This window comes from Pleurodeles waltl, chromosome 6 (assembly GCF_031143425.1).
Source record: "Pleurodeles waltl isolate 20211129_DDA chromosome 6, aPleWal1.hap1.20221129, whole genome shotgun sequence".
In the NCBI taxonomy this organism is placed as follows: Eukaryota; Metazoa; Chordata; class Amphibia; order Caudata; family Salamandridae; genus Pleurodeles; species Pleurodeles waltl.
The window spans coordinates 53238366-53261961 of NC_090445.1; the positions used below are offsets into that span (position 1 = coordinate 53238366).

The following is a 23596-nucleotide window of genomic DNA, read 5'->3' on the forward strand; positions in this document are numbered from 1 at the left end:
TAGTAATAGGTGTGGTGTTGCTTACACAATAATAGTTTCCAGTGGTGGAATAACTAGTAGGATAGGAGTTGTGGTGCTAGAAGTAAGGGCTGACGTGTAGGTATGAAAGTGGTATATGCAGACACAAAGATGTTTACAGTGGTTTAGTCTGTTTTTTTAAAATAATAGGGCATTGTAAGTGGTGTGTGTGTAATGAAGGTATACAAAGGTATTGTTGATCAGAAAGTGGTGTTTGTCAGAATGATCACAGTAGAAACTGGCATTAATGTGCTTGTTCAGGAAAAATAGATACAAGAAGCAATCTCAATGTGCATAGTAGCGATACTGTTGATAACATGGCTAGTTGTTATCAAAGGAGGAAAGAAAGTGGTGTGTATGCAGTGGTCACAGTTGAAAGAGTAAAGTTACTGTAAATGGTGGTAGGTAGCAATTCAGGAATGGATGGTGCACTATGTGATCACAGTAGAAATAGCAAAGTTATTGCTGATGGTTTGATATGGAGTTAAGAAAATTATGGTGTTCTCCATGATTAGTGTAGAAAATGGAGCAGTATTGATTATGATGCTTTAATACCCAACACAGTTGTACACATGGGTACAATAAGAGTAGTAGAGGCATTGATGATGGTGGCTTTGGTATTGGAGTTCGTGTTCATAGCACAAGCCAGGGAAGTGCTGGTGATGTAGCACAAGCACTGTAATAGTGGTAAGTTTTACAAGATGCACCCAGGTTAGTATCAGACTGTCCTACCTTCTTCTGGGTCAGCTTGTTCTTCTTGTTCACAATGTAAACAGCAGTGTCAACAGCAGCAAGAGTGACTTGTGCTTCTTCATCTGTCTCGATTCTCAATTCCAGTGGACTACCCGGCATCAAGTTATCCTTGCTTGTAACATGCAGCTAAAGGATATAAAAAATAAATATTTAGATAATTTACTTACAATGCACCTCAATTCTTAATGTTATTTGTAAGGGTTGTTAGTGCTACAAGCTGGAGCAACAGAGCATTTTGGGTTAAGTGAATGACTACAGCAGGTTTAATGTTGAGCACTCCAGGCATTCAGCAAGCGAAAAAGGCAAAGTAAAAATAAAATTGTGGTATTGGGTAAACTAAGAACAGGAGTTGGAATTTGGTTCTTAGAAGCAGTAAGATTATTGATCTGAAAGAGGCACACAGTGAAGTAAGGTAAACGCATCAGCAGATATTTCATCTGTTTTTCTCCCCATATAGGGCCTAACCACAATACTTGGTAGATACAGAATAATAGGGAATTTATGTGAAAACAGATTATATGCAAAAGAAGAATAGTATTAAAAGCTTGAGTTTCTGAAAAGGAAGGACGTGAAAAAATTATATAAGGCCCAATTCACAAACTACATGTTGTATTATGTAAAGTAGTGCTGCATTAGTATTACTTACTACAAAATGCAATCCAGAAACTTACAGGTGGAATTCACCACCTCTCCTGTCATTTCTATGGGGCTATCTCCACACATCTATGTTTACCACTTAGCAATAAATGTGGGTAGTTCCAAGGGGTGTGGACAGAAAATAGAGAATCCTTACTACAGAGCAAGAGGGATTTATGGTGGGTTAGGGAGGGATAGATACCCACCCACAAAAAGGTTAGACAATTGCTGTTCCCACACTACACTTTTAAAGTTACTACAACGCATACGGTCACAAAACATCTGTAAATTTGACCACCTGATCATGGTCAATTTACACATGGTTTATCTGGTGACAATGTTATTCTGTTATCAGTAAACTAACCTGGATAGACAGACACAGAGTATTGGTATGGGCACCTGCTGTGAATTAATTTGTGGTCTTGTGGGACGAGCCGGTGCCCTGGGCAGAAACCATGAGTACCTGTACCACTATATTTATAAACCTGTACCACTAATCTGGAACAGGTTTACTGATGATGTTTTCTGTATATGGAAAATAAATCTAGGAAAAGCTATACAATTTGTGGACAACCTCAACCACATTTAAAGATATGCATCAGCAACATGAGCAGGAAAGACATTTACTTCCTGCACATTAGGATCACAGTTTGGAGCAACATTTTCCGGAGAGCTCACTTTGGGAAACTTACAGCAGAAAACAGTGTCCTCTACGCTACTAGCAATCACTGCAAAGGTCTGAAATGTAGTATACAATCTGGTGAGCTATTAAGAGCCAGACACCATTTGAGTAGCACTGAAGCACTCAAATGAGGAAGCATTGAAGCTGCATTATCTTATCTGATCACCCATGCCTCTTTACTGAATGTTGTGATCAGTCTCACCTGATTAGTTCTGAATGTGTTTTTGTCACAGTTTCTGTTTAAAATAGGTTTTTCCCATGTGCTATTGACTGGCTTTAATGATGCCTCTTTTTATGATTTCTTGATGGTGCCTTCTCTCTTTGAATCTCTTGGTCATCTTCAACTACGCCACTTCTAAGACTTCCACCTTACTGCAATTTCTATGCAGACGTAGGCTTCCCTCAGAGGGGCTGCTATCTTTATGGTTCCTTGGATGGAAGCTACCTGTATATAATTTGGTAGGCCCCAAAGTTGAGGTCTAGAACAATTTAATTTCGATCTTTACATTTTTTATATAAACAGTAAGATCCAAAAAATCAGCATTACTAGTAGAATGCATGTTTAAATAATTACTGCCATTAATCTTGTGCACATATTCGACAGCTCTTTCAGACCACCCTTTCCAAATGATAAAGAGGTAGTCTGTGTACCTCAGTCAGAAAACAACATGTTCCTGACATTCCCGGTCATATTCTGGTTACAGCACTTGATCTTCCTACATATTGCTGAGGGTGAAGCAGGTGCCCATCATAGTTCCCCAAATTTGCCTGAAAACTTCTTTGTCAAATATGAAAAAAGCATTATTTAGGCAACAATTGATTATAGACAAGAGCATTTCTGTATATTTAAATAGAGTCAATGATCTGGCACTCAACAAATGCTGAACTGCATTCAATCCATCAAGATGTTATATATTAGTATATAATGCAGAACATCCAGAGTCATTAGCAGGAATTCCCCATCCCATGGATTATCAAAGATCTGTTTTAGGAAATCCCCTGTATCCTGCACAAAGGATGGAAGATTTTTCACATAATCCTTCAGAAAACAGTGCACATATTTTGAGGTATTTTCATATATACTGCCTCTTGCTGATATACGAGTTATAGGTACAAGAGAGAACTATAGATGGTGCAAATAGAGCAATATATATAAAAGCAACTAATAATTACTTTACATTTGTACATTCAGTTTTAGATATTTCCAACCCCTCATTTCAGGGGGTGGAGACATGTATGTCTACACTGATGTTCAAATCTACACTAGGAAATAGTGAATAGCGAAAATGTGTAGATTTGAACCTTAGTCGAATAGCAAGTGTATATGTAAATAAATCTGCACGTGTAAATTCTCCTTTGCGAAAAGGACCCAGGAATTCTAAATTCTTGGGGCAAATAGGTCCATGAGTCTTTAGTTCAAATGGACGTTAACACACTGAACGTTTTCAGTTCTCCACAGGACTAATACCATGTGCATAACTCTCCCATTATCCCGTTACCAAGTTGTATGGAAGTTATTTATATTCTTCCAAGTCTTGAAGACTAGAGGGAGGCCTGCAATTGTTAATAGTTCTCTTATCTGTTAAAGAAACAAATGCAAGGTAAGAATGATTCTCTTTTCATAGCAATGTCAATCTGGGTCCTTCACAGCTTCACAACAACGATGACAGATTGCTCTAACATTTTGTTTTTTACAAATAAGTGAATGAATGGAAGTATTTTCTTCTCCTCTGCAGAAAGAGACAAATCAATCAACTTGCAAAGGTGTGACGTCCCCAATCGTTTCACGTTTCTATTTTTTTTTACCTTTCCTTCACAGGAATCCTCCACATCCACCCACACCGAGTTTGCTACAATCTCATCCCGGAGGTAGTAGTAGGCGACCAGCCTGAAAGATGGTATCATGTCCCGAGTGACTGTAAATTGGATGCTGGGGAGACCTGCATTGGCTACTCTCCTCAAGAAGAGTATCTGGCCTTTGTTCAAAGCCTGTAATGGGTGGAAATAGAACAATGAAGTCAACAGGAACAAGCAGGAGTGTAAGAGTAGACTGTACAGAGGAAGACATATTAGAAATTGAGTGGAAGAATAAGAATAAAAGAAAAGAGAAAGAATGGGTTAAGGGGAGAGCTAACAACATGGGAAGAAAAGAGAAATGAGAGCTAGTGTATGAATCGTTAGGAGGCGGGAGAAGTAAACAAGACAGTAATTAGAAAATAAGCTGGCAGAGAAGCAAACAAAGGAAAAGAAAATTAAAGAGCATCTTGGAAAATATGATGAATGCTATGATCTGAAAATACATGAGGTGAAATATGCGATAACAGATATGCAGGCCTTAATCAGTTTGGAAAACAGTTTTAGAACATGTCTGATAACTCTTCAAGATTGTCCCTTAATTTGACAAACTCATCTATTTTTACTCCCATGCTTCCAGACCGCCAACATGTTTGATGTACCAACAAAAGCTTATGTGTTCTAACCATTAGAAAGAAAGTTTTGTGTCCTTAAGAGACATGCACTCTTTTTGCCTATTGTAAGCAGTAGGAGCTGTGCATCCTCTAACTGGGCACTGGCGGCTGCCTTTGACTTTTTTGTAAACAGTGATGGTGGCATTAGAGGCTTTCAGATGCCACAATGGAATCTCTTGCTTTGAACCTAACTTTACATCTTCCTCAAAACTATATTAAAGCGTCTGAGTTCCAGGACTGGTCTTCCCAGTGGCTTTGTGCAATGTTTCTGCCTCCGAGAAATTGCTAGCAGAAACCCATTTGCCGAAAATAAAGTAGAATAAAACATTTTCTAAATATGCTGAACTTGAAATCTTGAAATAGTCTCAGTGAGTGGTGCGTTTTATCAAAGTTCAGCTTAGAGGTCTACTGCTAGTCTACACCGTAGGTAAGTCATGTAGTGAGAAGTAAAATTTGGATGCCATTCCGGTATATATCTATTAATCTGCGGTGACATTCTACTCAGATATAGACAATAGGTGATAACCGCCTGCAGGTTTAGGAGATAGAGAAATGTGTCTACTACCTGTAGTTGTAGGTGGGATGAGACACCAAAGTGATGGTACATTACAGGGCTCCAAAGTTTCTTTAATGGACAGGGTTATTTTAATTTTTTTCAGTTTATAAAAGCCTTGACGTAGGTGGTCAGGCTATTGGACACCATTGATGAATGGTAGTTGTGCTTCTTATGCTAAGTTTATGTGCATCTGACCAATAGGGATGCTATAGAAATCCTGTGGTTAAGAGTGATGTCCCTTTTCACAGTATGCTATGGCTGTATCTTTTTCCTAAGGATGGGGGTGGATGCATTTCCGTGTGCCAGGGATGATTTGATATTGACTTGTTTTAAAAGTCCGTGTTCACAATGTTTCTGCTCTAAGACCCTCATTAGTTAGTCAGCTGGTAAGAAGATGCATAACAGCATACCAGGTATTGCTAAAACCAGTACGTATTACAGGCAATAATGAACATCCGGCAAACAACAAGCAGGACATTTATATTACAGCACTGATTTCCACATGGAAATCCAAAATACACCTTTTCCAGGGAGATGTTCCATCAGTTTTGACCTAGTGGTTATTGTACCTAGTATTAACATGTGCATTATTAACTATTGTGGGAATATATCTGATTTGGACTGTAACGTCTGTTTGCATCCCAAATCGAAATTAAGAGGGTGGGACTATTTCTGATCTGGACTGTAACTTGTTTACAGCCAAACTGAAATTAAGAGGCCACTTATACTGAGCGCCTAAATTCTGTATCAATGAAGAAGGAGAGGAAGAAATCTGCTAGAAAATTCATCATGTGCCTTCTGTTATGTGTTTGTGAGGTTGTAGATGGCAAGATTGTGGCACCAGAACATCATGTCAAAAAATTACTGTCTACAAAAATATCACATGTAAACTACCAAACTATTGAGACAAAATATTGTGGAACAGAATACACACAAAAATAAAATCAGTATATCAAAATATTCATGTATACAACAATATATGTAATTTATTTGAAATACAAATGTAATTAAAAACAATAATTGTATTTAGTAATTTAAATCAAATATATAAGCATATGCATACATGTTTTGTTAAAAAAAAATGATTTAAAAAACATTAAACAAGTTTTAAAAAACAGATTACATTAAAGATATTCCTTAAATCTGAAACAATCAAGCATTAATGAAGAAAAAATATACCAAATGTCATTAATAAAAAATATTTCTAATTAATAATGTGAACTAATTATATAAAAATATATACACATATGTACTTTAAAAATATTTTAAAAATATTTAAAGAATTGTAAATATATAACATTAAAAATGTTATTTGGCGTACCAGATCTGCAGCTGTATATTTTGAGGGCACAATGTAACTTCTCGTACCACTGGTTTCATTACTGTGCTCGAAACCAGAGGGGGACCAGGCTGCGCAGACTCCTCTCCTCTCTATTCTACCACTGGCCATACCGAGAGATCCCTCAGATATGCAAATACTTTCTACTGTCAGCTGGGCATGGGAGAAACTTCGCCGATGCATAAGAGGTGGGTTACTTTACTCTCTGGCTATACCACTATCTCATAATCCTTGGCAACCCCTGACCCAGGAAAAACTAGTACAACGTACTTTACAGAATCTCAATATGCACACAAGGGGGGACCTCTTCCCAAATGGACATATTGTCACACACACTGGCATTGCCAATACAGGGGCCGCTACACATATGACCACTTCATTCTCTGTCATTTGCACAATACACTGCATGACCAGTTACCATTGTATCCAATAGAACTGGAGGACTCCCCCCAGTTGACACTAGTGATTACCACCAATGAAGGGTCACAATTGATTTCGAGGCTTTATCAAGCTTGTATTTGTAGGAGGCTGGACTGGCTTGTAGTGAGTACCAAGGGGTACTTGCACCTTGCACCAGGCCCAGTTATCCCTTATTAGTGTATAGGGTGTCTAGCAGCTTAGGCTGATAGATAATGGTAGCTTAGCAGAGCAGCTTAGGCTGAACTAGGAGACGTGTGAAGCTACTACAGTACCACTTAGTGTCATATGCACAATATCATAAGAAAACACAATACACAGTTATACTAAAAATAAAGGTACTTTATTTTTATGACAATATGCCAAAGTATCTTAGAGTGTACCCTCAGTGAGAGGATAGGAAATATACACAAGATATATATACACAATAGCAAAAATATGCAGTATAGTCTTAGAAAACAGTGCAAACAATGTATAGTTACAATAGGATGCAATGGGGAAACATAGGGATAGGGGCAACAAAAACCATATACTCCAAAAGTGGAATGTGAACCATGAATGGACCCCAAACCTATGTGACCTTATAGAGGGTCGCTGGGACTATTAGAAAATAGTGAGAGTTAGAAAAATAACCCTCCCCAAGACCCTGAAAAGTGAGTGCAAAGTGCACTAAAGTTCCCCTAAGGACAAAATAGTCGTGTTAGAGGAATAATGCAGGAAAGACACAAACCAGCAATGCAACAACTGTGGATTTCCAATCTAGGGTACCTGTGGAACAAGGGGACCAAGTCCAAAAGTCACAAGCAAGTCGGAGATGGGCAGATGCCCAGGAAATGCCAGCTGCGGGTGCAAAGAAGCTTCGACTGGACAGAAGAAGCTGAGGTTTCTGCAAGAACACAAAGGGCTAGAGACTTCCCCTTTGGTGGACAGATCCCTCTCGCCTTGGAGAGTCGTGCAGAAGTGTTTTCCCGCCAAAAGGACGCCAACAAGCCTTGCTAGGCGCAAATTGTGCGTTTGGCGTTTTTGACCGCTGCTGGGGCCCAGGAGGGACCAGGAGGTCGCAAATTAGACCTGAAGAGAGAGGGGACGTCGAGCAAGACAAAGAGCCCTCACTGAAGCAGGTAGCACCCAAGGAAGTGCCAGAAACAGGCACTACGAGGATGCGTGAAACGGTGCTCACCGAAGTTGCACAAAGGAGTCCCACGTCGCCGGAGACCAACTTAGAAAGTCGTGCAATGCAGGTTAGAGTGCCGTGGACCCAGGCTTGGCTGTGCACAAAGGATTTCCGCCGGAAGTGCACAGGGGCCGGAGTAGCTGCAAAGTCGCGGTTCCCAGCAATGCAGCCCAGCGAGGTGAGGCAAGGACTTACCTCCACCAAACTTGGGCTGAAGAGTCACTGGACTGTGGCGGTCACTTGGACAGAGTCGCTGGATTCGAGGGACCTCGCTCGTCGTGCTTAGAGGAGACCCAAGGGACCGGTGATGCAGCTTTTTGGTGCCTGCGGTTGCAGGGGGAAGATTCCGTCGACCCACGGGAGATTTCTTCGGAGCTTCTGGTGCAGGGAGGAGGCAGGCTACCCCCACAGCATGCACAAGCAGGAAAACAGTCGAGAAGGCGGCAGGATCAGCGTTACAGAGTTGCAGTAGTCATCTTTGCTACTATGTTGCAGGTTTGCAGGCTTCCAGCGCGGTCAGCAGTCGATTCCTTATCAGAAGGTGAAGAGGGAGATGCAGAGGAACTCGGCTGAGCTCATGCATTCGTTATCTGAAGTTTCCCCAGAGACAGAGACCCTAAATAGCCAGAAAAGAGGGTTTGGCTACCTAGGAGAGAGGATAGGCTACTAACACCTGAAGGAGCCTATCAGCAGGAGTCTCTGACGTCACCTGGTGGCACTGGCCACTCAGAGCAGTCCAGTGTGCCAGCAGCACCTCTGTTTCCAAGATGGCAGAGGTCTGGAGCACACTGGAGGAGCTCTGGACACCTCCCAGGGGAGGTGCAGGTCAGGGGAGTGGTCACTCCCTTTTCCTTTGTCCAGTTTCGCGCCAGAGCAGGGCTAAGGGGTCCCCTGAACCGGTGTAGACTGGCTTATGCAGAATTGGGCACCTCTGTGCCCAACAAAGCATTTCCAGAGGCTGGGGGAGGCTACTCCTCCCCTGCCTTCACACCATTTTCCAAAGGGAGAGGGTGTCACACCCTCTCTCAGAGGAAGTTCTTTGTTCTGCCATCCTGGGCCAGGCCTGGCTGGACCCCAGGAGGGCAGATGCCTGTCTGAGGGGTTGGCAGCAGCAGCAGCTGCAGTGAAACCCCAGGAAGGGAAGTTTGGCAGTACCAGGGTCTGTGCTACAGACCACTGGGATCATGGGATTGTGCCAACTATGCCAGGATGGCATAGAGGGGGCAATTCCATGATCATAGACATGTTACATGGCCATATTCGGAGTTACCATTGTGAAGCTACATATAGGTAGTGACCTATATGTAGTGCACGCGTGTAATGGTGTCCCCGCACTCACAAAGTTCAGGGAATTGGCTCTGAACAATGTGGGGGCACCTTGGCTAGTGCCAGGGTGCCCTCACACTAAGTAACTTTGCACCTAACCTTTACCAGGTAAAGGTTAGACATATAGGTGACTTATAAGTTACTTAAGTGCAGTGTAAAATGGCTGTGAAATAACGTGGACGTTATTTCACTCAGGCTGCAGTGGCAGGCCTGTGTAAGAATTGTCAGAGCTCCCTATGGGTGGCAAAAGAAATGCTGCAGCCCATAGGGATCTCCTGGAACCCCAATACCCTGGGTACCTCAGTACCATATACTAGGGAATTATAAGGGTGTTCCAGTAAGCCAATGTAAATTGGTAAAATTGGTCACTAGCCTGTTAGTGACAATTTAAAAGTAATGAGAGAGCATAACCACTGAGGTTCTGGTTAGCAGAGCCTCAGTGAGACAGTTAGGCACCACACAGGGAACATATACATGCACACCTATGAGCACTGGAGCCCTGTGTGACAGGGTCCCAGTGACACATACATATAGGCCACAACCTTATGAGCACTGGGGTCCTGACTAGCAGGGTCCCAGTGACACATAACAAACATACTGAAAACATAGTGTTTTCACTATGAGCACTGGGGCCTAGCCATCAGGATCCCAGTGAGACAGTGAAAACAGTGACAAACATCCTGACATACACTCACAAACAGGCCAAAAGTGGGGGTAACAAAGCTAGAAAGAGGCTACTTTCTCACACAACCCCCCCCCAAACGAAGGACAATAAGGCTAACCTTGGCCAGTTGAGACTTTATTGTCTAAGTGGTGATAAGTAGAGAGTAGCTCTGCAATAGACTGGTTACTCCCTTTATCATCCACTATATGGTTACTTCCCTGTGGGGATGTAAACCACCCTGTTTGAAGTTTTTTAGCTAAGCAACAATGTGAAGATGTATTTTCAGAGTTTCTATCAGTAAGTTTTAGTTTAGAGCAGTGGGAATTGTCCACTGAACCTATTTGTAGTGATGGGAATGCCAGACAGGGATGCTGTCTCAGAAAAGCCATAGCTGGGCAAAAACTTTGTCCATATGGCTGGAAGAGAGAACAGGGATGCTGTTTCTCTTGGGTTGGAGCAGGGCAGGGATGCTGTCCTATCAGCTCCACACTAGGGCAGGGATGCTGTCCTAAGTGTTGTGAGGTAGTGCAGAGTTTCTGCACTAAAGTTTCTCTGGGAGGGTTGGAGGGATGCTCCATGTTAACTAAAATGGTGCTCTTTTTCTCACCAATGTTAGTTATCCCACAGAGAGGTACTTCCACCTCAGGGAGTACAGTTTTGCCAACTGATGATTCCCTTGGAACAGGTGCCACCCCAGGAGAGGTTTCTCCCACCACAGGAATGGTATCCTGAATGGTAGGGTGGTTAGGGGATACTGTGATACCCTTTTTACCTGTTGATGGAGAGGGTTCCTGAGTTTTCAGGCCTTCTCTCCTTTGCTTTTTCATTTCAGTAGAAATGAGAGGGAACAATTCCTCAGGGATGCCCAGCATGGCTGCATGGGCATAAAACTCTACATCAGCCCAACCTGAGGCCTCTAGGTCATTACCTAAGAGACAGTCTACAGGTAAGCTAGGTGATACCACCACCTGCTTAGGGCCAGTAACTCCACCCCAACTAAACTGAATTATAGCTAAGGGAAGAAACTTAGTGGAGTTATGGACATCAATAATCTTATACTGTTGTCCAATGATGTGTTGATCAGGGTGCACTAGGTTTTCAGTCACCAAAGTGAAACTGGCACCTGTGTCCCTGTAGGCCAAGGCCTCAACACCATTTATTGAAACTGTCTGCCTGTACTTATCCATTGTAAGGGGACAAGCAGCCAGTGTGGCAAGGCCAGTGCCACTAGGTGTGACAGAAACTGTCTTGGGACTGACTACCCCAGTTTCTACTATGGACCCATAAGTGAACCCAACTACACCCTTTGCTTGACTGTTGCCAGCAGTCCCACCACTAGTACCACTACTGCTAGGGGCACTAGAGCTTGATGTATTAGTGGTGGTAGGCTCAGGGGGTTTACCTGGACAGGACTTATCCCCTGGCCTATGGCCTCTATTTTTACACACAAAGCACCAAGGCTTTTTAATGTGTGCAGGTTGGGAAGAAGAGGAAGAATTTGTTTTATCCCCACCCTCTGAAGAGTGTTTAAGATTTGAAGTGGGATCTTTGGTTTTACCCTTATCCCCATGCTTATCTTGAGATTTTTCACCATCTTTCTTCTTATTGCCATCTTTGTCACCCCCTGTATGAACTTTTCTGTTCACCCTTGTTCTGACCCATTTGTCTGCCTTCTTTCCCAATTCTTGGGGAGAGGTCAGATCAGAGTCTACCAGGTACTGGTGCAACAAATCAGACACACAATTATTAAGTATATGCTCTCTCAGGATTGTGTTATACAGGCTTTCATAATCAGTAACTTTACTGCCATGTAACCACCCCTCCAAGGCCTTCACTGAATGGTCAATGAAATCAACCCAGTCTTGTGAAGACTCCTTTTTGGTCTCTCTGAACTTTATCCTGTACTGTTCAGTGGTTAAGCCATAACCATCCAGGAGTGCATTCTTAAGAACTGTAAAATTATTGGCATCATTTTCTTTCACAGTAAGGAGCCTATCCCTACCTTTTCCACTAAATGATAGCCATAGGATAGCAGCCCACTGCCTTTGAGGGACATCCTGTACAACACAGGCCCTCTCAAGTGCAGCAAACCACTTGTTAATGTCATCCCCCTCCTTATAAGGGGGAACAATCTTGTGCAGATTCCTGGAATCATGCTCTTTTGCAGGATGACTATGGGGAATACTGCTGCTGCCACCATGGGTATCTAAACCCAACTTCTGTCTTTCCTTCTCTAATTCAAAAGACTGTCTATCCAAATCCAGCTGTTGCTTTTTAAGCTTCAGTTTGGTTTGTTCCACCCTCAACTTATTGAGTTCCCTCTCTAACATTCTGTCATCAGGGTTGGTGGGAGGGACATTTCTAGAAACAGAGCTATGATGGGAATGAACAGAAGGAGACCTGTCCCTTACAGAAGGCACCCTAACAGCTTGGTTTACAGAAACATTACTACCAGTATGGTGAGAATAAATGCTTTTGCTATGATGTGAGACAACACTATTTATTTGGTGTGGCTCATCATCATTACCATCTATGCTAGATTGTCTAGTAATGGGCAGGCTAGGAAGTTTCTTTCCTGAATCTTTTCCTGGGGGAGTCCCTGAATCAGATTGGGAACTATTAGGTACTTTTTCAACAGATGGGGCACCTATGGCCTTATCCTGTTCTCTAAGCATGTTAAGTAACAGTTCCAAGGAAGGATTCTTCCCTACACTCAAACCTCTCTCTATACAGAGACTCCTTGCTCTTTTCCAGCTAAGGTTGTCATATGCAAGTTTGGACAGATCAACACTTTGGCCTGTGCCAGACATTTTTTAGAGAGAGTTAAAGTGATAGAAAAAAAGACAAAAGTTTTCAGAACTTTTTGGAAAGACAGAAAAAAAACTTTTTAAACTTTTAAGAACTTTTTGAAAGTTTAGGAGTACTTTTCAGCACTTAGAAAAGAGTGAAAAGAGGAAATGCAAAACTTTTTGGCTATGTGTATATACACTGACCTTGTTTTGTATATTTTTCTCTTATGAAAAGTACAATGACAAGAGTGGTAAGTAGTCTCAAGCACTTATCCCACCACTGCACAACCAATGTAGGACTGGCTTGTAGTGAGTACCAAGGGGTACTTGCACCTTGCACCAGGCCCAGTTATCCCTTATTAGTGTATAGGGTGTCTAGCAGCTTAGGCTGATAGATAACGGTAGCTTAGCAGAGCAGCTTAGGCTGAACTAGGAGACGTGTGAAGCTACTACAGTAACACTTAGTGTCATATGCACAATATCATAAGAAAACACAATACACAGTTATACTAAAAATAAAGGTACTTTATTTTTATGACAATATGCCAAAGTATCTTAGAGTGTACCCTCAGTGAGAGGATAGGAAATATACACAAGATATATATACACAATAGCAAAAATATGCAGTATAGTCTTAGAAAACAGTGCAAACAATGTATAGTTACAATAGGATGCAATGGGGAAACATAGGGATAGGGGCAACACAAACCATATACTCCAAAAGTGGAATGCGAACCACAAATGGACCCCAAACCTATGTGACCTTGTAGAGGGTCGCTGGGACTATTAGAAAATAGTGAGAGTTAGAAAAATAACCCTCCCCAAGACCCTGAAAAGTGAGTGCAAAGTGCACTAAAGTTCCCCTAAGGACAAAATAGTCGTGTTAGAGGAATAATGCAGGAAAGACACAAACCAGCAATGCAACAACTGTGGATTTCCAATCTAGGGTACCTGTGGAACAAGGGGACCAAGTCCAAAAGTCACAAGCAAGTCGGAGATGGGCAGATGCCCAGGAAATGCCAGCTGCGGGTGCAAAGAAGCTTTGACTGGACAGAAGAAGCTGAGGTTTCTGCAGAAACGAAAAGGGCTAGAGACTTTCCCTTTGGTGGACGGATCCCTCTCGCCTTGGAGAGTCGTGCAGAAGTGTTTTCCCGCCGAAAGAACGCCAACAAGCCTTGCTAGGTGCAAATCGTGCGTTTGGCGTTTTTGGACGCTGCTGGGGCCCAGGAGGGACCAGGAGGTCGCAAATTAGACCTGAAGAGAGAGGGGACGTCGAGTAAGACAAAGAACCCTCACTGAAGCAGGTAGCACCCGGAGAAGTGCCAGAAACAGGCACTACAAGGATGCGTGAAATGGTGCTTGCCGAAGTTGCACAAAGGAGTCCCACGTCGCCGGAGACCAACTTAGAAAGTCGTGCAATGCAGGTTAGAGTGCCGTGGACCCAGGCTTGGCTGTGCACAAAGGATTTCCGCCGGAAGTGCACAGGGGCCGGAGTAGCTGCAAAGTTGCGGTTCCCAGCAATGCAGCCCAGCGAGGTGAGGCAAGGACTTACCTCCACCAAACTTGGGCTGAAGAGTCACTGGACTGTGGCGGTCACTTGGACAGAGTCGCTGGATTCGAGGGACCTCGCTCGTCGTGCTGAGAGGAGACCCAAGGGACCGGTGATGCAGCTTTTTGGTGCCTGCGGTTGCAGGGGGAAGATTCCGTCGACCCACGGGAGATTTCTTTGGAGCTTCTGGTGCAGAGAGGAGGCAGGCTACCCCCACAGCATGAACAAGCAGGAAAACAGTCGAGAAGGCGGCAGGATCAGCGTTACAGAGTTGCAGTAGTCGTCTTTGCTACTATGTTGCAGGTTTGCAGGCTTCCAGCGCGGTCAGCAGTCGATTCCTTATCAGAAGGTGAAGAGGGAGATGCAGAGGAACTCGGCTGAGCTCATGCATTCGTTATCTGAAGTTTCCCCAGAGACAGAGACCCTAAATAGCCAGAAAAGAGGGTTTGGCTACCTAGGAGAGAGGATAGGCTACTAACACCTGAAGGAGCCTATCAGCAGGAGTCTCTGACGTCACCTGGTGGCACTGGCCACTCAGAGCAGTCCAGTGTGCCAGCAGCACCTCTGTTTCCAAGATGGCAGAGGTCTGGAGCACACTGGAGGAGCTCTGGACACCTCCCAGGGGAGGTGCAGGTCAGGGGAGTGGTCACTCCCTTTTCCTTTGTCCAGTTTCGCGCCAGAGCAGGGCTAAGGGGTCCCCTGAACCGGTGTAGACTGGCTTATGCAGAATTGGGCACCTCTGTGCCCAACAAAGCATTTCCAGAGGCTGGGGGAGGCTACTCCTCCCCTGCCTTCACACCATTTTCCAAAGGGAGAGGGTGTCACACCCTCTCTCAGAGGAAGTTCTTTGTTCTGCCATCCTGGGCCAGGCCTGGCTGGACCCCAGGAGGGCAGATGCCTGTCTGAGGGGTTGGCAGCAGCAGCAGCTGCAGTGAAACCCCAGGAAGGGCAGTTTGGCAGTACCAGGGTCTGTGCTACAGACCACTGGGATCATGGGATTGTGCCAACTATGCCAGGATGGCATAGAGGGGGCAATTCCATGATCATAGACATGTTACATGGCCATATTCGGAGTTACCATTGTGAAGCTACATATAGGTAGTGACCTATATGTAGTGCACGCGTGTAATGGTGTCCCCGCACTCACAAATTTCAGGGAATTGGCTCTGAACAATGTGGGGGCACCTTGGCTAGTGCCAGGGTGCCCTCACACTAAGTAACTTTGCACCTAACCTTTACCAGGTAAAGGTTAGACATATAGGTGACTTATAAGTTACTTAAGTGCAGTGTAAAATGGCTGTGAAATAACGTGGACGTTATTTCACTCAGGCTGCAGTGGCAGGCCTGTGTAAGAATTGTCAGAGCTCCCTATGGGTGGCAAAAGAAATGCTGCAGCCCATAGGGATCTCCTGGAACCCCAATACCCTGGGTACCTCAGTACCATATACTAGGGAATTATAAGGGTGTTCCAGTAAGCCAATGTAAATTGGTAAAATTGGTCACTAGCCTGTTAGTGACAATTTAAAAGTAATGAGAGAGCATAACCACTGAGGTTCTGGTTAGCAGAGCCTCAGTGAGACAGTTAGGCACCACACAGGGAACATATGCATGCACACCTATGAGCACTGGAGCCCTGTGTGACAGGGTCCCAGTGACACATACATATAGGCCACAACCTTATGAGCACTGGGGTCCTGACTAGCAGGGTCCCAGTGACACATAACAAACATACTGAAAACATAGTGTTTTCACTATGAGCACTGGGGCCTAGCCATCAGGATCCCAGTGAGACAGTGAAAACAGTGACAAACATCCTGACATACACTCACAAACAGGCCAAAAGTGTGGGTAACAAGGCTAGAAAGAGGCTACTTTCTCACAGTATTGCACTGAAGCTGGGGGAGATGGGAGGGTCCAGGCGGTATGGGAACGTGACATAGGGCACCCCATACCAAATAAGACGTGGCACTATTGTTGCAAACAAAAAAAGAATTTCTCCTAATTATAGGCATGAACTCATTAATAACAAGTTTCTACACCGATCATACATTATACCAAAAGATTTAGCAAAAACTGACCCCATGCAATTCCACAAATTGCGTAACTGTGGAAATGATAACGCAGACTTCATACACCTTGTCTGGACCTATCCTGCTTGCCAAGCCTACTGATTGCAGATCCTTGTTCTGATCTCCACAATGATCGGTGTTGCTGTTGAACCGAATCCCCTGCTAGCCTTATTGGGATATGTCAAACCCATCAACTCAGTTCCTGGTGCTTTACTGCTATTGTGCTGTTGTTGACTAAATGTTGGCTAACTCTATGTTGGGGTAGTAATCCCTGTCCTACTAAGGATGAATGGCTGAAGGACATGATATACTGCAACACCACTAGTGAAATGTATGCCACACTACAACCCCCCACGTCAAGACCAAAGACATCTGGCAACCACTGGGCAATTACTTGCTAAAACTGGACACATATACCTCAGATGGCAATGGCTAATGACCAGGATGTCTGTGTACAGTAGCCATCAAAGGCCTGCTATAGTGCACATCTATGGTTCATGCCCGGATCAGTGTGGGACTGACTATGGCTTGGTCCATCCAGATGCCTCACAATCCCATCCCTCCTCATTTGCGCTATGACGTATCAACGTGCACCCACATATACTTTGTGGGTTACTACTCTGCCCCTTTACTGTATATGTCTGAAAGACACTGTGTTGTTTCAAATGAAAAGTATGTGGATGATGTATCTTTGGTTGTTTTGTTTGTTACCTTGAAAACTGAGAAATAAAGTACTAAAATAAGTTAAAAATGTTAACAAAAACTTAAAAATTCTACTTTTCTCTCCTTCAAGTAATCCATTATATACTGCTGCTTGCAATTCACTCTTACTCCATTTAAGTTCCATTATAGAATTTGTACAAAATAATCCTTCTGCATGCTCCTGCTAGTCATCATACTTGTCCAAACCCCCTTAAATCTTACAGCTCCTAGTGTGTTATAACTTTTATTAATTTGTCCCCCTTTTTGCTCCCTACTTAGTGCCCTTACCCTACCTCCCGACCCCACCTCCTACACTACCACCCTGGGGAACCATCCCAGATTCTGAATAGGCATACCTTTTGCCCTTTTATAAGCTTCCCATCTCAGGACTTACATTTTTGCCTATTTATTGCTTCCCCCTCTGCTACTTCTCTGTATATTGAGGGTGCCTCAGTTTGGATAATTAATCCATCCTCCTAACTTCATCCCTCAGGTATGCATTTCATTATTTCACATCACACAGAGTATTGCAAAGCCTATGCTGGTGGTATTATTGGTGCGGATTAGCGTGGATGAGCATGCTATCCGGGGGAGGAAAGTTAGTATGGCCAGTGCTACGGCCTTCAAGTTAATGTGCATTTCCTTTCCACATTTCCCACTGACTGACTGGTCCTGAAGGTGAGTGCCCCAGCCCTCTATGGATGCTTCTGTTGTTATTACAAAGTCAGAGAGTTAGAAGAGGAAGATAAGATCCTTGGTAATGTTGTCACTCTGAGCCCACCACTGCATGAATGCTACCATGGTCGGGGTAATCCAAACAATGTCCTTAAAGGACCCTTGAACTTGCACCCATTGCTTGTCTAGCGCCTCCTGCAATGGTCGCATGTGAAGCCGGCAATTGGGCATCAAAGGAATGCAAGAGGATAGCATCCCCAGGAGTGACTTGTACAGGCAAACTAAAACTGACTTTGTTTTGCCTAGCCAATGAGCCAGTTGTTCTATCCTGCTTTGACAGTCTTGTGACACGAATGTGTTGTTTTGTGTGGTGTCCAGAACCGCTCCCAGATAAGTTAGTGTTGTCATTGGAGTGAGAGAAGATTTTTTTCTTGTTGACTGTGAGACCCAGATTTCTGAAGAGTGAGAGGCAGAGGGAAGTATTTGTCATGGTCTGTTGAGATGTGGCCACTTTTATTAACCAGTCATCCAGACATGGGAATACCTGGACTCCTTTGTGTCTCAAATGAGCTGCCAATGGAGTCAAACACTTGGTGAAGATACAGGGAGCCAATTATAGTTCGAAGGAGAGGACTCTGAATTGGTAGTGGTGCAGGCTACCTTGAACCTTAGGTACTTTCGATGTATTGGATGGATTGGAAAATGGAAGTATGCATCCTGGAGGTTTAAGGACATCATAAGATCCCTGTGATTGAGGAGATGAAGATACCTTTCAGGGTGACCATGAAAAAGGATTGTTTTCTCAGGAATTTGTTGAGCTTCCAAAGGTCTAAGATAGAATGCCAGTCTCCTGACTTTTTCCATACCCAGGACGAAACAGGAGTAGAAACCAATTCCCTTCTGAGTCTTCGGGACCTCTTCTATTGCACCCTTTGTCAGCATCTTCAATAGAGGGGGAGCTGGTGCCCCTTTTGGCAGAACATTCGGAGGTTTGGTGATAAATTGGAGCGTGTGTCCTTAAGCTACGACATCCAGGACACATCTGTCTGTAGTTACTTAGAACCATTGCGGATGATAATGGGATATACAGCCTCCACGCTGCCTGCTTGGATCAGCTCAGTGGAAAGGTCACTCTTTTCTGGTCAAGTCTCTGCCTTTGGAAGGTTGTTTCCCTTTTGCTGCCTGCTTGTATGCCACTGGAGGTTGATGTCTGTATCGCTGAGTATACTGGGAGCATTATTGACCTTGAAAGGGTTGCTGCTGCCTGTAAGGTTGATAACCTCCTCTATAAAAGAAATAACCCCTTTGCCTTGCTCCTTGAAAGGGTTGTCTGCACATCTGAAGGATGCCTTGGAACATGGCCATGTTTGTATCCAACTTGATGGTCTGAAGCACATCGTCGACATGCTTGCCGAACAAGCCTTCACTGTTATACGGCATATCCATGATTTTGCTCTGGATTCCTGGTCTGAAAGATGTTGCCTTCAGCCAACCTTGTCTGCAAAGTGCTGCTGCTCCCACTAGTTGCCTAAATTCTGTAGTGGAAACTTCAATGGCACAGTCCATAATCTCTGCTGATGCTTTCTCTCCCTAATGGAGAATTTTCTTGGACTAGAACTTTGCATCCTCTGGCAGTATGTTTTGGTACTGAGCCTTATCAACCTAATATCGCAATGGTGTTTGCCGCTCTGACAGTGGTGGCTGCAAAGGTGGAAAATCGATTGCCGATGTTATCCATTCGTTGCCCCTCCTTATCAGGTGGTGTTGTGACAGGGGTTGATGGATTTCTTGAGCGTCGCTGGGCTGCTTGCATTATGACAGAATCAGGCTTAGGCTGGCTCTTTAAACATGCCGGGGAATCATCTGGTGCCTTATATTTCATATCCAGTCTAGGCCGCACTGCTGCCAGTGTAGCTGGGTTTAGCATTGCCTTCTTCCAAATTCAATCTACGATTGTGATGGCCCTTATGGATTTTTTTCATTGAGTCCTTGAAATCATAGAGAAAGCAATCAGGCAGCTTTGTTGTCAGGGTAAGCTGGAATCTTTTTGCTGCCCTCTCAATGATGTTGTGAAAACCACCTACGTTGTCTGGTGGTGAGTCTACTGATGGAAGCATAGGCAGACACAGTACTGGAATGAAATAGTAATCCCTTATTTCACCCTCTTCTCTGTCCTCATCCGAGGAAGGTAGATCATTTTCTGGAGGTTCCACTAATGTACTTGCAAGCATAGGTAGAGGAATTACTGGCATTGGCAATCAACGTCCAAACGTGTGGAGATTGGATGGGTGGCGGTAGTGGTGGTTGTGGCGGAGGTGCAGCACATTCTTGAGATTGTTGACTAACTCCAATGGCATTTGCACAGTGTCACTGTTCCTGTTGACCGTAGGTAGCGTAGTCTTCATCATAATGTTCAATTTTGCCTGCATAAAACTAGTCCCTGTAGTATAGGTCTTCATCATCATACTCCTTGCAATTTACGTGGAGTCAGGAGAGAAAATGCGGAATCCAGAAGGGGCCGTCCTCCTTTGACTTGTTGTTGTCCAATACATGTGTAGGAGGGAAAGGTAGAACCTTGCTAGGCGATGTATGTACTAGCAATCTTGTTTTTTAGTAGGTGATTTTCTTTTTACAGAAATGATGATGTAGGTATTAGTGGTGTCATCGTTGGTAATTTCGTCAATGAGATCTGGGATGGTGATGTCTTCGTTGACAGGTCCCTAGTTCGCAGTGTCGTCAGGGCTCTCGTGGGTGTCATTGACGGCGCTGCCATTGATGGTCTCGTCATTGGTGCTGTTGTCATCATCAGTGGTATAATGGTCGTCTACAATGTGTTTGTAATAAAGACCTTTCTGGTTGATGGTGCCATCGTCGAGAGGATCTTCAAAGTTATAATCGTGGTGAAGCTAAAGGTGGTGACAATCTTAACATTGGAGACACCGCAGACAAGAATGTGGATGTGACTGTGGTGGCAGTGACCACTGACGCTGACGCCAAAGAGGATGTTGTCAACAGTGTCATCAATGAGAAGTGAACTGGTGCCGCAGACACAGTTTTTGACAGTTTTTTTATCGGTAGTAAGGATTTAGATGACCTTTTGGTTGTATGTTCCTTCAGAGAAGGAGCTGCAGGAGATTATCTCCTTACTAAAGGTATGTGGGTGCTCTTCAGATTTTTTAGAATGTCCGGAAGACCCAGGTTGAGTTTTTTTAGGTGCGTTTTTTGGTGACCCTGGAGGCACGCTTTCAGAAGAGCTATCCTTGTTGCAGGATTTTTGCATCCTATAGGAGTCATCACTAGCTTCCTCAGACAGAGGGGTTTCCTTCGTTTTTAGTCTCTTCAGCCAAATCAATAAATTTCCCTTTCCGTTCTTCAGAGTTTTTGTGTAAAAGGGCAACACACCTCACAGTCCTTAGGTTTATGTTCAGGATGAAGGCAATAGATGTACTCTTTGTTTGGATCATCAGAGTGTAATCTCTTTTTGCCACATGTCCCACCAGGGGTGGTTCCGTTCCGGGAGCATAGGGGCTTTGACTCCCTACTGAGTACGGCCACAAGTGTATAATTTTTAAATTCCGGACTCTTTAATAAACTGGGTTTGGCAGGGCTGATGTGTTTGTTCATCAGGGGTTGAGCCAAGCAGGGTCAATCCTAATGATTGGCAGTGGCATCAGGCTGAGGTTCACTGCGCATGTGGGGTTGGACAGTGTTCTGACTGTGTCCAACCCATCATGCGCACCTTGGGCATCTCAAATCCAATCTCTTTTAGGGAGTCTGGGAAACACAGTACGGAGTCTCCAGTCTCCGTTGGAGTACTGGGCTCAGCTGCTCACACCAATCCTGACATTGCTCTCATGTATTTTCTACTTGAAGCTGCATGAGAGTAAATTCTGGATTGGCTGTGAGGGCTGGATGGTTGTGATGAGGTTAGCATATCCTGTCTCTGCTGTCCTGCTATTGGAGGTTACTATGGTAAGAAGAGCGAACAATACAATGTTTAATATCTCAGCCACTCTGCAGCATCTACTGCCCCTGCGCAGGTTTGTGCTGCAAAGTCAAATGTGGCTGTTCACACTAGTGGACATTAGTAAGATCGGTCATCCCATCATGGCACATCTTACCCTCTGCCGCCATTGTTACTGTAATCAGATTTCTAGACTTCGTACCATGAATCAGGTAAAGTTCCATTCGCCGAGCAGCACCTGAGGCTGCTCTCCTGGTGGACTCAAACATGACAAAAATAAATATTTAATCCAAATTAGGTACACACATGCATGCTGGACACAGAATACTGCAGCAGATGCCTTCACACACACTCATCTCTGTTATTTGAATTTATATGTAACTTTTTACTAGTGCCTCTCCCTCGATCTAAAGAGTTGGACTGTCCGAACATCTTTTTATGGGCAAGCGCCGCTCAGTCCCATGCTGTAATCTCTCTTTGTGCTTCGAACCACACCCATATCACATCAGTCGCTTTCATTGGTTCGTGGGCTTGCCTTTTAAAATCTGCTTGCTTTCATTTGTGAAAGGCATGCATACGTCATGCCTTTTCCGGTGTTTAGCCCACCTACACAGCACCGGTAAACTACTGAAACCATTCGAGGCTCGATATTTTCAACATGGTTTCCGGACTACTTTATCTTTTTATTTTCCACGCAGGTCGATCGCGCTGGGGTTTACATAGCGCAATCGTGCTCAGTTTTTCCGTTTTAAATTTCAGCACGATCACACTGCATTTTACATAGCGCGATTGCGCTGTGGGTTTTTTCTTATAATTTGTGTGGCAAGGAAAGTCCGGTTAGGAGTTTACAACGCTAATAGGTCTAACTCGAGCAAACGCAGGACCCGTTGCATTGCAAATGCTTGTTTGTCACGGGTTCTCTGTGCAGTGAGCGTTGTTTGTGTTACAGGTCTTGGAAAAGCGGAATTTCTCTTTGCATAGGGGGAGCAGATATAAAGCCTGCCAGCTCTGGGGTGAGACGACTTTGAAATACTATTCATCTAGATGAGGCAGTAAATGACTATCCTACGGTATTTATGCTTTATGAAGTTGTGTTAATCTGTAGAGAGAGAGAGTGACTGGAGCACGAGAGAAAGGAGACACTTTTTCAGATCTGGAGAGAATAGAGCTAACCTCTTACAAAGGCAGGAAGTCTTTTCCGGATTAGTTTCATTAAAGAAATACATTTTAAGCATTTAGAGTGACAAACATTGCAGAATGCATACAAGGACACATGCATCTGGCTAAAACATTGTATACTTTACTGACAAGTATATAAGCTGTGGTGACTTTTAGAGAATCCATCATCACAAGCATTCCTCATCAGAGACAATTAAACTAAAAAGAATGCTTCCACCTCAGCCATTAGGCCCTGTTTTGGATAGTACATGCTCCTCTGTGCCTGTGTTTGTGCTAGGAGACATGCTTTCAACCTCCTGAATGGATCACGTTTGGTGATTGGATTACGCTGCAGAAATCAAATGGGTGATTTCAAAGCAGACCTTTCCAACAAAATAATGTTACTGTAACTATTACTGTTCATGTACAGCTGGTGTGAAGTGTTTGATGGGAACAGAAAGGGAGAATCAGGCAAGAAAGTGGGACCTGGCCTTCCCTACTGTCACACTCCAGGCTGTGGCTAGAGGTTCTGTACCTCTTTAGAAGTGGAGCGGCTCCATTTGTTATTTGGCTAAGTTGATCCAAAAGTCAGGTCTTTTGCTCCCTGGCGATGCTGACCCAAATATCCTCAGCTTTTTCATAAGTCAAGCGCAAAGA

At 43.9% G+C, this 23596-nt stretch overlaps 1 protein-coding gene across 1 annotated transcript in view; it reads right to left on the minus strand.

Annotated features, from left to right (window-relative positions):
* The window catches only part of LOC138301475 (complement C4-like), a 685953-nt gene that overhangs the window by 482768 nt on the left and 179589 nt on the right, over positions 1-23596 (minus strand). The window contains exons 14-15 of the mRNA XM_069241987.1: positions 3896-4078; positions 751-897 (exon numbers count right to left, since the gene is read on the minus strand). Of these exons, the coding sequence (XP_069098088.1) occupies positions 751-897; positions 3896-4078 (330 nt within the window). The remainder of the gene's footprint in view (positions 1-750; positions 898-3895; positions 4079-23596) is intronic.